Below are 13,335 nucleotides of genomic sequence, written 5' to 3' on the forward strand. Positions count from 1 at the left end.
CTGTAATCCCTGAATTCCTGTAGTTCCCAGCTGGGTGATGTTCCTCCTAAGCTCCCAACAGCTGTCACCGAGCCCGTGCCCTCTGGCAGTGCCAGGATCCTCATGGATCATCACCTGCACTCTCAGTGGCTTTTCTAGTCTGGCCATTTGTCCCCTCAGCAGCCCTGGCTCTTGGCTTTGTCCTGCACCCCAAAACCTAAATATCAGTTCTGGAGGGAGCCTTTTTGGGATGACCTGAAGGTGCCACACAGTCCTCGGGTGATTCCCTCAAGGAGAGACAGGCTCTGCTTTGTCCCATGTGGTGTCCCTTGTGGATTGTCACCAAAAGTCACTTTTCCCACTGGAGCAGAGCAGCATGGCCTGTGCTGGCTGGGGCAGTCATTCATCACCTGGCAGGCATTCCCTGTGCTGCAGGTTCCAGGACCAAAGGGGCATTGGAAGCTCTTTTTCCTTGCTTGAGAGAGCTGCAGCCCCAGCTGACTGACTGGATGTGGAAAATCTGAGTCCTTTCACTGGCACAGGTGCCCTCTGCTCTCTCTCAAGGAAGCATTTGGAAAACACCATGTGGCTGGCAGGGCACAGGAGCTGCATCCCGGCTGGAAAAGCCTCCCTGGGGGAGGACAGGGGGCAATGGGGGGTTTGTCCCCTCTGGACTGTTCCTGGGAGGTCCCCAGGAGCTGGGAGGTGGCAGAGAGCAGGGCTTGGTGTCCTCAGAGCTGGCAGGATTCACTGTGGCAATCACAACTCTGCTGTCTCCTTGTTTCCAGTTTATCTCTGTTTTCTGAGGAATCTGCAGCCCGGACATTTGGGATTAGGGGGTGAGAATTGAGGCTGCCCTGCCACCAAGGAGGGAGAGCTCCTGTTCCCCCTGGGCAGGGAACACAGGATTTGGGATTGAGGTGAGAATTGAGGCTGCCCTGCCACCAAGGAGGGAGAGCTCATATTCCCCCTGGGCAGGCTGGCACCTGCCAGTGGGAAAGGGATGGGAACCCACCCAAATGTAGCCCCTCGTGGATTTGCATCCGTGTCTCCTTCCCCTCGAGTTCCATCTCAGTATTTCAAATTATAACTCAGGTGTTGTAGGAGAGAAACAAAGAGCGTTAACTTAAATGTCACGTGAATTGTACAGATATTTGTAAAATTCCATAAATAAAATATATTCTGTAATGACGGAGGGTCCCAGGCGTGCTCGGCAGTGAAATCCTCCCTGCTGCTGGGGAATGGAGGGGTGGGAGCGCTGCTGGCTCAGGATTTTTCCAAGGGGAAGGCTTGGAGCCGGGCTGGGTGATGCAATCCCGCTTTTCCAGCTGGATTTCCCTGGCTGTGCAGTGCGGCGCGGCTGACAGAAGGTGGCACTGACAACCCCCAGCCTGCCCGCATGGCACGGCCTTTGCGGCTCCAAAAACCCTTCCTTAATTATTTATATATATATTTTATTTTTTTTTAAATTATTTTTCTGAAATATATTTCCAGACGGTGGTTTGGCTGGGAGGTGTGGGATGCTGGATTTGTCCCCAGCTCACACTAGCCAGGCTCCTGGCAGTGTTTTTGTCCTTGTTTTCCTACCCTCCATTAGGGAAAAAAAAGCAAACTTTGCTTTTATACTTCCCTCTTTTTTGCCTTTTTCTACACCATTCCCCCCCCTGCCAGCCAGCTCTGAGCAGCAAACTCAATTTTTAGAAACCCTGTTGCAGCTAAAGAAACCAAATCTTGATATTCTGAGGTGTTTTATTAACAAAAAATAATGTTTTATTAAGCAAGGAAGGTCACAGTGAGCATTGGACTTGCTCCTGCTCATCAGCACTTCCAGGGGGGCTTTGAGTGGGCTCTTTTCTGCTGCAAAATCCTTTTTTCTGCTGAATGCCTGGAAGCTATTACCTCAGAAAATGCTGCAGGATGGGGTCATGGAATTCCTGGAATGGTTTGGGTTGGTTAAAGCCCATCCAGTGCCACCCCTGCCATGGCAGGGACACCTTTTATTATCCAAAGTTGCTCCATCCTGGCCTTGGGCACTTCCAGGGATCCAGGGGCAGCCACAGCTGCTCTGGGAATTCCATCCCAGCCAGGAATTCCTTCCCAATATCCCATCTAAACCTTGTCCTCCTTCATCTTCAGGTGGTAGACACAGACCATCTTCTGTTTTGCCTTTCCCCCAGAAATTTTCTGGCTAAGGAATATCAGCTCTGGAGCCAGGCTGGGAGAGCTGGGGGTGTTCAGCTGGGGAAGGGAAAGCTCCAGGGAGAGCTCAGAGCTCCTTCCAGAGCCTGAAGGGGCTCCAGGAGAGCTGCAGAGGGACTGGGGACAAGGGATGGAGGGACAGGACACAGGGAATGGCTCCAAACTGGGAAAAATTAGACTGGTGTGGGATTTTTGGAAGGAATGAGCGTGGGGAGGGGCTGGGATGGAATTCCCAGAGGAGCCGGGGCTGCCCCTGGATCCCTGGAAGTGCCCAAGGGAGAAGAGAAAGCTCCAGGGAGAGCTCAGAGCCCATTCCAGAGCCTGAAGGGGCTGCAGGAGAGCTGGAGAGGGGCTGGGGACAAGGGATGGAGGGACAGGACACAGGGAATGGCTCCCACTGCCACAGGGCAGGGATAGATGGGATACTGGGGAGGAAAGTCCTTTCTTAAGGACTTTCAGGCACCTTTCTCCATGTCCAGTCTGGATTTTTCCCAAATGGAAGACACTGAAAAAGTGTGTGGGAATTTTACACCCCTGGTGTGACACTCCCTGAAATGTCAGTGTCTGCTTTGTGTGGGAACCTCCCGGATGTGTTTCAGGAAGAAACTTGGGACAAGGGATGGATTTCCACTGCCGGAGGGCAGGGATGGATGGGATACTGGGGAGGAATTCCTGGCTGTGAGGATGGCGAGAGGATAGGATAAAATCCCCAGAGAAGCTGGGGCTGCCCCTGGATCCCTGGAAGTGTCCAAGGCCACCGTGGGATAGTGGAAGGGGTTCCTGCCCACAGCAGGGGAGGCACTGGCTGATCCTTACAGTCCGTCCCGCACCATCGAAGCTGTGGCCGAGGGCAGTGCCCGAGGCTGCCCAAGCACCCCCAGCGCCATTCCCGCGCTCCCCCCTCAGTGCCGCCGCCATGTTGCCCCCCCGTTGCTTAGCAACGCCCCCTTCCCCTCCAAGATGGCGGGCGGGGCGGGGCGGGCGTGGCGCAGGCGCGGGCGGGGGGGGGGGGGCAGAGGGCGGAGGGCGGTGTGGCGGCGGCGGCGGGGGCGGGACGGGGGGAGCGCAGCGCCGCGGAGCCGCCGCCGGGGCAGCCCAGCGGGTCCGCCGGGAGCACCCGCGCGGCCCCCGCTCCGGGTGAGGGGAGCGGAGCGGGGCACGGCGGGCAGCGGTGCCGCCGCCGCCACCGCCACCATGTCCGGGCGCGGCCACAACAAGCTGCCGACCACCGAGCGCATCGTCAAGGGTGAGGGGGCGGCGAGGGCGCCCCCTGCCTGCGCGGGGGGCGCGGGGGGGGGCTCGGCGGAGGGGGGCCGCGAGAAATGGGGGGCGAGCGAGGTTTGAGGGGGTCCCCAAGCTGGGGGAGCCCCGAGAAAGGGAATCTGCCTGCTTTGTGGGGGGGCTCCTGGTTTGGGGGAGGCCGGAGAAAGGGGGGGCGAAGCGTGATTTATGGGGGGGATCCCAGGCTGAGGGGGGAGCGTGGTTAAAGGCGGTCCTCTCCAAAGTGGGGGAGCCCGAAGAAAGGGAGGGAGGCTCATTTTGGGGGTCCCCAGGTTGGAGGAGCCCGGAGAAAGGAGAGGGAGGGAGCGTGGTATGGGAGGGGGGGGCAGCCTGGTTTAGGGGGATATTCCCCAGAAATATGAGGGTATGCCTGGTTTGGGGGGGGTCCCCAGGTTAGCGGAGCCCCCCCGGCTGGGGAAACCCGGAGAAAGGGAGGGGGAGCCTGGTTTGGGTGAGGGGAACCTTTAATGGAGGGGGAGCCTGGTTTGAGGGGGGGTCTCCAGGGTGGGGGAGAACCGAGGAAGGGCGAGGGCAGCGTGATTTTGGGGGGGGGGGGGTTCTGGAGGGGCACCCCCGGTAAAGAAGGGCCCTGGGGGCTGGGGGGCAGGGATGCCTGGAGCGGTGAGGAGGGGGTGCTCTGGTGGGTGACCCCCGTTAGGGAGGACTCTGGTTTGGAGGGGTTCATCCCCCGAGTGGAGGAAGATTGGGGGGAAGCTGGAAAATCATGGGGAGAGCGTGGTTTGGGGGGGTCATCCCCAAGAGAGAGGGGAGGGGGAGGCCTGGAGCAGCTGGAGGGGGGGTCCAGTGGGACAGCCCCCATAAAGGGGAGCCCTGATGGGGGGCTCGGGCTGGGGGGACACCCCCTGTTCAGTCAGAAACCTCTGCAGAGGAGCTGGGGGGCATCTCTGGTTGGTGGGGGGCGCCTGTGCTGAGGGGTGAGGGGGGCATTTTTAGCCCCCCCGGTCCAAGAGGATGCAGCCCCCTCCCTCCATTCTGTTGGATGGGGGCATAGCGTGGGCACAGCGCTGCTGCCTGGCTGGGGGTGCCAAGGAGGGGGGTGACAGCAGGGGACATCCCTTTTGTGGGGGGGAATCCCCATGCTGGCCTGGGCCTCATCACACCCCCAAGGTCCTCACCCCCAGATTGGGGTGCTTTGGGTGGAACTGGGGTTCCCCTGAAGATCCGGGGGAACGGGGGGGATGAGAGCCGTCCCTGCCCTCATCCAGGCAGCCCCCTGTGTCTTTCCTCCCCCAAATCCCTGCTCCGTGTCTGGATGCCCTGCGGCGGGTGCCAGCTGGCCCCCTCTGCGGCCCCGTTATAGTAGGTACTATTTTGGAAAGAGCAGAAGACACCGAAGCAGTTAATGAGGAGAGAAATACGTTAGCGGAGAAACTCCTGGATCGGGAGGAGGAGGAGGAGGAGGAGGCTGGGGGGATGCACATTTCGCTGCCCTAATTGATCCGGTGCCATCCTCGTCCCCATGCACCAGGAACATCCACTGGGTGCCTCAACTTTCGCCGGGAGGCTCCAAGTTACACAATCACCCCGTTATTAAACCTCCTCCCGCCATGGCTTCCATCATTCCGGGCCGCTGGAAAGCAGCAGATTTCCCAGGAATGGTTGTAATCCCCGGCCATGGAGCTGTACCCACCACGCTGCCATCTCTCCCTTCCCCTCTGGATGTGTCCAAGCGGGTTTTTATTTATTTCTTTCTTTATATATTTATTTTTTTTTTTTTTCCTTTTTAGCCTTTAGCCTGTCATGTGGCCGATCACATGTTTGATGTTAATAACCTCAAACCCAGGGAAAGGGGATCCGGGTGGCAGCCGGAGCGTGGAGGCCCCTCGGGCTTGGGGAAGCTCCACGGTGGGAGGGTTTTTTTTTTTAATGGGAATAATCCCAAAGTGCTCCCAGATTTGGGGGGATCCGGGGTGTTCCCGGGGCCCTGCGTGTGCTGTGGTGATTTGTAGGTCTCCAGGCAGCCTGAGTGGCCGGTGCTGTCTGTAAATCTCCTGCTAAATCCCAGGCAGCTGTGTTTAGGTTGGCCTTGTTCAGGAAAGGTAATGGCAATGCAGCCATTATGATTCAGCTGAGTCGGCCGGATCCAGGCGCTCTCCCTGTTCCTGGGGCTTCCAGATCCTGGGAATCCCTGTCAGGGATCCTGCTGGTCCCTCTCAGGGCTTTGGCAACCCCACAAAAATCCTGCTCATTGCTGTCATTAATCCCTGTCCAGGTAGGGTGGAGGTTCAGGGCCTGCTCACTCCAAAATTGCCCCAAAATCCTCCCAAAATTGCTTCTTATTGCCCCAGTGCCTGTGGAAATTTGGGGAGAAATATCTCCTTCTCAGGGCAGGGTTATTGTTTAAAGGTGGTGACATTGTTCGTGGTTATTAATAATTAAAAAGTGAAGATAAAAGCTCATTTTGTTCCGTGGAAAATGCCTGCAATTAAGTAGGATGTGGAATTTTAACTATGTTTAACCTATATATTTACATCTCCTGGGCCCTGCACAACGCCTGAACTGTAATTACGGTTAGTCAGAGGAAATACAGTTTTGAGCTAAAACTTGTACTGGGGGAGCTTCATTATTAAAATCACAAATTTTGGGGTGTGTCAAGAATGGATTTTTATTAAAATCTTGAATTTTGGGATAGGCCATGAATTGCTTTTTATAAAATCTCCCATTTTTGTGTGCTTCAGGAAACTTTTCTTATTCAAATCTTGGCTTTTGGGGTAGGTCAGGAACGGCTTCTTTTTAAATCTCTCATTTTGGGATTTGTCAGGAGTTCCTTTTTATTAATATCTCAAATTTTGAGGCAAGAATTGCTCTTTGTAGCACAGTTTTAGCAGGAAGTTGATGGTGATGGAGACTATTAATGTCCAAATTTTGTTCTCCAAAGAGCACTTGGGAAGGTCCTGCTGGAAATCTGAGGGATTAGGGAGCCTGGTTGTCTGCATTAGCCCAAAATTGGGCTTGAATTACCTGATGGATCCATGGGATTGATGGATCCACATCCTACAAAATCCACATTATTCAGGCAGGTGGGAATGGTGCTGCTGCAGTGGATGGAGCTCAGGGTGTTTAAAAGAAACCTGCAGAGCTTTTTTGATCATATTTGGTTGAATTTTGTGGTCATTTTTTGGTTGAATTTTGTGCGCCTGCCCCGCTCTTCCTGCCAGAAGGTGTAAAATCCTCTGGGAAGCAGAGCTGTGTCCAGTTGCATCCATGACAAATCCTTTAAAAACCTCAGATATTGCTATTTAGACACCAGAGCAAATAACCCACTGGGATTTTTCTCTATCCATGTGTTGTTATTATTATTTTGTGTATCATGGACAAAATGTTGGGAAGCTGCTGGGCTGGGAGCAGCCAGGATCCAGTGCCCTCTTTTTGCAGCTGATGGTGGAAGTCAGAGACACCCCTGATTCCCACCCTGCTCCAGAGTGCCTGGCTGGGATTCCTGAAGTGGTTTCCTGCTTTTCTGGGAGGGGGTGAATCCCAGGAATTGTGGTGTAAAGCTGGGGCTGCTGCTGTAGCCAAAGGTGTCCTGGAAATTGGGGGGTTTTCCCAATTTGTGCTTTGCTGTCCTTTCTTAAGGACTTCCAGGCACCTTTCTCCATGTCCAGTCTGTTTTTTGGGGTTTTTTTTTCCCAAATGGAAGACATTGAAAGTGTGTGTGGGAATTTTAAAGCCCGCACACAATTTCAGTGTCCACTTTGTGTGGGAACCTCCCAGATGTGTTTCAGCAGGGAGAGGCACTTGGGACAAGGGGTGGATAAATGGGATATTGGGGAGGAATCCCTGGCTGGGATGGAATTCCCAGAGAAGCTGTGGCTGCCCCTGGATCCCTGGAAGTGCCCAAGGCCAGGCTGGGATAATCTGGGAGAGTGGGAGGTGTGGAATGATCATGGGGTAGGGGATGCAGTGAGGTGATTTCAAGGCCCCTTATCCCCCAGCCCATTCCATAATCCACAATTCTGTGCTGTCACTGACCTGTTTCACAGCCAGCTGAGGCTTTTTGGGAATATCCCATAGCCTCAGTGACACCTCCACCCTCAGCCAAGGTGGAATCACACCCCAGGAATCTCTCCCTCCTCTCCCTGTGCCTCTGGAGCTGCTGGAGAGACAGAGAAAATCCCAAGGGATTTGTTCCACGCAGCCTCTGGGGATCCCAAAGCCAGCCTCAGCTCAATCCCTGCCTCCTCAGAGAGTTCAGAGGCTCTTCCAGTTCATCTCACTGCCTGAAGATGCTTTTGGGGGATGAAAAATGTGCAGCTTTCTTCCCACCTTGTTTTTAATATCAGCTACAACTCTGGGAGCTCGAGTGTTGGATATTCTCCAGGTTGGGAGGTGTTGGGAATTTTCATCACGGAGCAAGCGCCGATAGGAAAGTCAAAGTGGCTTTTTAATTGAGGAATATCTGAAATTTAAAAGAGATTGTGGGGTTTTAAACTCACTGGTTTGTTTAGTGTTGATGTCTTGCAGGAATTGAGGGATATCTGGGGGGAAAAGGAGCTCTGAAAATGGCTAAAAATGGAATAAAGGCCAAGGTCCATGTGCTCGGACCTTGGGATGCCAAGGGAAAAGTGCGAATGCCACCAGGGTCAAGACGTGGAGGGGGATCCCTAAAAAGCAAGTTGTGTCATAATACAGCAACTTGGCTGGACAGGGCTCAAGGAGGTGTGGGGTGAGGCAGTCCTTAAAGCAGGAACCCCATGGGATCCCATGGAATTACTTGGGAACGTGAGATTTTGGGGGGATTTCCAGAAAAAAAAAAACCCAAAACTTGTCCAAGTAATTCCAATATTCTTATTATTGTTATTGTATAAACAGGAAAAGATGTTTCATTATCCATAAATGGGGTGTGCTGGGAAAAGGGGCTGGTTTGTGGCTGGGCCAAGCTTGGGGCTGATTTTGCTGGATCTTGTGGCATTTCATCCCAAAACCAAGAGGTAAATAAATGTCTTGGGATGACACAAACTGTGTTCCTGGGATGCCCCAAACAGAGCCAGAGCTGCCTCATTTTGGGCTCAAACTGCCAGATCTCTGGGTGCTGGGATCCAGGGATGCTCTGCTGGCTAATAAACATCCTAATGAATGTGCTAATTAACAAAAATGCTGGTGGCAAACCCCAAAGCCAGCCTTGGGCTCAAAACACCATTGGGGAGCAGTGATAAAGCATCAGGGCACGTGGATTGGGATTTGTCCCTTCCCTCCCAGGTGGGTGCTGCAGGTGGGCAGTGGGGAAGCTCCTGGCCCTCAGGATTCCCCTGTTTAATGTTATTTTTCTGCCTATCAGCCCGGGAAAGGTTCATCCCATTTGCCCTGCTCGAGGCCATGAAGGGCCTTGTGGCAATAAACGAGCCCAGATGAATTGGACACCGTGCCAAAAGGGGATTTTTTGATTTCATGAAAGGTGTCAGAGTGGGGAGAGCAGTGGCTTTGGGGCTGCTCTGGCTGCACAGACAAGGGGAGGCTGTTCCTTAGGAAGTAGGGCAGGGTGCTGGCTTAAAATAGCTCTGAGCGCTGGGCTGTGCTGAAGGAGCTATTTAGGTAAATCCTGGGGTCTCAGTGGGGGCAGAGCTGCCTGCTAATCTAAAGATACTCCTTGGGGATCTATATTTGTCCGGGATCCTTCCCAGCTTGGCCGCTTTTCCAGGTATTCCCTGCCCGTGTTTAGGGCCGGGGATGGCTCGGATCCTAGTGGAATCCGACATCATTAAGCAGCAGGAATGAGGGAACAGGCCACGTTCAGGCATCAGAGATATCCCATCATGCAGGGCTTGGCTCTCAGAGGCTCCCAGGGGCTCCCAGAGGTCAGGATTGCTCTGCCAAAGGGGCACATTCCTCTGAGCAGGGTCAGGTGTGGAATCCTGGAATGGTTGGGGTTGGAAAAGGATCTTAAAGTTCACCTCATTCCACCTTCTACTATCCCACATTGCTCTAAGCCTCATCCAGCCTGGCCTTGGACACTTCCAGGCATGGGGAATCTGCAGATATCCTGGGAAAGCCCCTCAGGATGCAGGGGTTGGGGCAGAGTGAGGTGGAGGATGGATGCTCTAAAGAAAAGGAAATGTCAGTGCAGATTTTAAGGATTTTCCTGGCAGGAGGAGGAATGTTGGGCTGGCCAGGCTGTTCTCCTGATTTTGCAGCCTCTGAAACAAAGCCTCACTGCTGCCTGGTGGGAGCATCAGTTGAGTGGTGATTTTCTGGCATGAGGTGATCCTTGAGGTCCCTTCCAACCCAAACCCATTCTGGGATCCCCCTGTTTCCATTGAGGGGCAGTGGGATCTCCTCTCATTGGGAGCCTGAGAAGCTCAGGGGGGGTTGTTTCTCCAAAATTCTCCACCAGTCTTCCACCTGGGGGTTCCTTTTGGCATGGTGGGCCTGTAAAATAAGAGTTTAAAGCACTTTCCCTGCTCCAAGGAGAATTTCCTAGGATGAATTTCCCAAGTGATTCAGGGTGAATTTCAGGAGAACAGGAGGAAGTGCTGTCAACCTAGATTGCTCCAGAAAATATTCCCTTTTATCAGCTGCTGAGCATAGCAGGACGTGGTAAAATGGCTTCTCAAACAGAATATTATCCCAAAGGTGATGTCCTGGAAAAATACCACGAGGGTTTCCTGGAGGAGCAGTGACCAGGGCACTGGAATTGCTGCTTCAGCAGTAGCTGGGGGCTCCTCTCATCCTGCTCCATCCCTGCCATGTCTGGGGAGCTGCTCTGCAGGCAGCACTGGCGCCGATTTATCCCCATTTTTGGGGGGCTGCTGTTTGCTTTGCAAGGGAACTGCTCTGGCTGATGTCCACCAGGAAGATTGGAATTCTGTGCAGCTCCCTGTGGACCATCAGCACCTTGGTGTAGTCTGAGGTGATGTGTGGGTACAGATATTCCCCAACCTGGGAATAAGCACCTCACAAGGAATATTTTATCCAGAGCAGCTGAATCCAGCGAGGATCCCACTCAGGGTGAGGGTTTGAGGCCTGAGATGGGAAGAGAAAAGAAACCAAGGCCCTGATTGTGTCAAAATTCATAATTTTGTGCTCACATTTCCCAATTATCTGTGCTGTGAGCCCTTTTTGCACACCCTGGCTGCTCCAGCAGGAATCTTTCTGGGGGTTGCTTTGTCCAGGATTCCCACGTGGATCAGCCTGTTGTTCCCTGGAGCACACATCTTGGAAGGACACAAAGTTGTGTTTGCTTAGAGCAGGTTTGAAATGGGATCCAGAAGCCCCTTGGGAGCCGTGGCAGGGTCGGGTTCACATTCCCGGGATTTGCCTTTTCCACACAGCCCCGCTGTGCCTCCATTAATGAGCTATTAGTGGCCAGGCTGGAACCTTGGCAAACAGGTGCTGAATTTCCCTGCCTGCTGACATCGAGGAATCCCCTCCCTGCTCCTTTGGGGAGCTCACTTTGGTTTTTTAAGTAGCTGCAGCTGTTTGCTCTTAACTTCCTCCTTTTCCTCCTCCTTTTCCTCCTCCTTTTCCTTTCCTCCTCCTGTTTTTTTCCTCCTCCTCCTTTTTCCCTCCCTCTTTTCCTCTTCTTCCTCCTCCTTTACCTCCTCCTTTTTTACCTCCTCCTCCTCCTTTTTCCCTCCTCCTTTTCCCCCTCCTTTTTCTCCTTTTTTTTTCCTTCTCCTCCTTTTCCTCCTCCTTTTCCTTTCCTCCTCCTGTTTTCTTCCTCCTCCTTTATTCCTCCTCCTCCTTTTTTCCTCCTACTTTTCCTTTCCTCCTCCTTTTTCCTTCCCTCCTCATTTTCCTTCTCCTCCTCCTTTTTCCCCCCTCCTTTTTCCCGCCCCCTTTTCCTCTTCTTCCTCCTCCTTTTCCTCCTCCTTCTCCTTTTCCTCCACCTGCTTTTCCTCCTCCTCCTTTTTCTCCTCCTTTTTCTCCTTTTTTTTTCCTTCTCCTCCTTTTCCTTTCCTCCTACTTTTCCTTTCCTCCTCCTGTTTTTTTCCTCCTCCTCCTTTTTCCCCCCCTCCTTTTTGCCTCCCTCTTTTCCTCTTCTTCCTCTTCCTTCACCTCCTCCTTTTTTACCTCCTCCTTCTCCTCCTTCTCCTTTTCCTCCTCCTCCTTTTTCCCTCCCCTTTTTCCTCTTCTTCCTCCTCCTCTTCCTCCTTTTCCTCCTCCTTCTCCTTTTCCTCCTCCTCCTTTTTCTCTCCTCCTTTTTTACCTCCTCCTTCTCCTTTTCCTCCTCCTTTTTCCTCCTCCCCTTTTCCTCTTCTTCCTCCTCCTCCTGCTTTACCTCCTCCTCCTGCTTTTCCTCCTCCTCCTTTTCCTCTTCTTCCTCCTCCTTTTCCTCCTCTTCCTTCTTTTCCTCCTCCTCCTTTTCCTCCTCCTTTTTCTCCTTTTTTTTTCCTTCTCCTCCTTTTCCTCCTCCTTTTTTTCCTCAGGCTCTGCAGTGACTCCCTGGAATCCAATGAGAGGGGGACACTGGGTGTGTTGAGCGATGATTTTCTGGGAATACATTGATTTTGAACCTCTGGAAAGTTTGTAGAGCTGGAGGCTCTCAAAGAGAGAGGTTTTCCAGGCTGGAATTGCAGGTTTTTGGGCTCTGCTTGCTGAGCTGGCACTCAGTGATGTCCAGGCTCTGGACTGATTGGCTCAATGACAATCCCAGGAAAATCCTCATCAGTGCCGCTCATTAGGAGCCAAATCTGAGCTGGAAACTCGATGGGCCTTGCAAGCAGATGTGGATTTTATCACTTCAGGGAGGCTGAGGGTGCTCTCTGAGAGTATTTTGAGGTCTCTGATCCACGGGGAGTTTTGGCAGGAGCAGGAGCCAGACCAACACCACGGATCCAGCTCTGGCTTCAGCTTCATTGGGGATGTGGGGTGTGAGGAGCCCTGGCTGCCGTGCCAGGAGGGCTTTGTGAGCTGCCTGCTGTGGCTTAAGTCACCTCTGTTCTAATTAAACCCTCCTGGGTTTAATCCTGCCCAGAGCAGAGTTCCAGCTCCACCTGCTGGGACCGGCATCGGCAGCTGTGGCAAAACCTTGGCCCTGAGCTCTGCTGGGGAATCCTCCTCAGCAAAGGCACCTTGCTTGCTCCTGGCCTCGCTGTTTGCTGGCCAAATTCCCAGCAGAAGCAGGATAATCACTGCTATCCCAAGGATTTTAGGGAGCTGTAAGGTGTCACAGGGTGGTGAGGCACTGGGATGGTTTTCCCAGAAAATCTCTGCCTGCGCCATCCCTGGAAGTGGCTGAGTCCAGGTTGGAGCAGCCTGACCTGCTGGAATGACATCATCTTGAATGTCCCTTCCCACCCAAAGCATTCTGGAATTCTGTGATATTTCCTTGGGAATCCATGGCTGGCCTGGGGTCTGGGTGGATTTGGAGCCTCTTGGATAGTCCAGGTTGGAGCAGCCTGACCTGCTGGAATGAGATCATCTTGAATGTCCCTTCCCACCCAAAGCATTCTGGAATTCTGTGATATTTCCTTGGGAATCCATTGCTGGCCTGGGGTCTGGGTGGATTTGGAGCCTCTTGCACAGCCCAGGTTTCCGTGGGAGCCCTGAGCAGGGCCAGGGCTGTGCTCTGTTTGTGTTTGCATTTCCATACCCGGAGCTGTCACCTGCTTCTTTTAGCCTTAAATGCACCTGGCTCCTGCTCAGCCCCAGGGCCTGCCAGCTTCTCCCAAGGTGGCCTCAAATTTGGGGTGTTTTTCCTGGGAGCTGATGAGGCAGGGACTCAGATTTGCTGCTGGGAACGGCTCCATTGCTCCCTCCCAGCTCTGCTTTGGGCTGACTCTGACTGTGCCCTTCGAAGAAATCATTCATTCAGCTCCTACAATGCAGGTATTTTTAGGGTTATTGTGAGGAGATAATTCTGGTTGTCCTACAAAAAGGAATCTGTGGCTCCAGGTGAGGATCAGAGGCAGCTCT

The 13,335-nt window shown here is 53.3% G+C and overlaps 1 protein-coding gene across 2 annotated transcripts in view; it reads left to right on the forward strand.

The window, feature by feature from the left end:
* The first annotated feature begins 3,267 nt into the window (after positions 1-3,267).
* PPP3CC (protein phosphatase 3 catalytic subunit gamma) overlaps positions 3,268-13,335 on the forward strand; it is a 45,401-nt gene continuing 35,333 nt past the window's right edge. For both annotated transcript variants that reach the window (XM_066567410.1, XM_066567411.1), the window contains exon 1: positions 3,268-3,424. In XM_066567410.1, the coding sequence (XP_066423507.1) occupies positions 3,373-3,424 (52 nt within the window). In that variant the 5' untranslated portion in view covers positions 3,268-3,372. The remainder of the gene's footprint in view (positions 3,425-13,335) is intronic.

This window comes from Molothrus aeneus, chromosome 29, assembly GCF_037042795.1.
Source record: "Molothrus aeneus isolate 106 chromosome 29, BPBGC_Maene_1.0, whole genome shotgun sequence".
NCBI lineage: Eukaryota > Metazoa > Chordata > Aves > Passeriformes > Icteridae > Molothrus > Molothrus aeneus.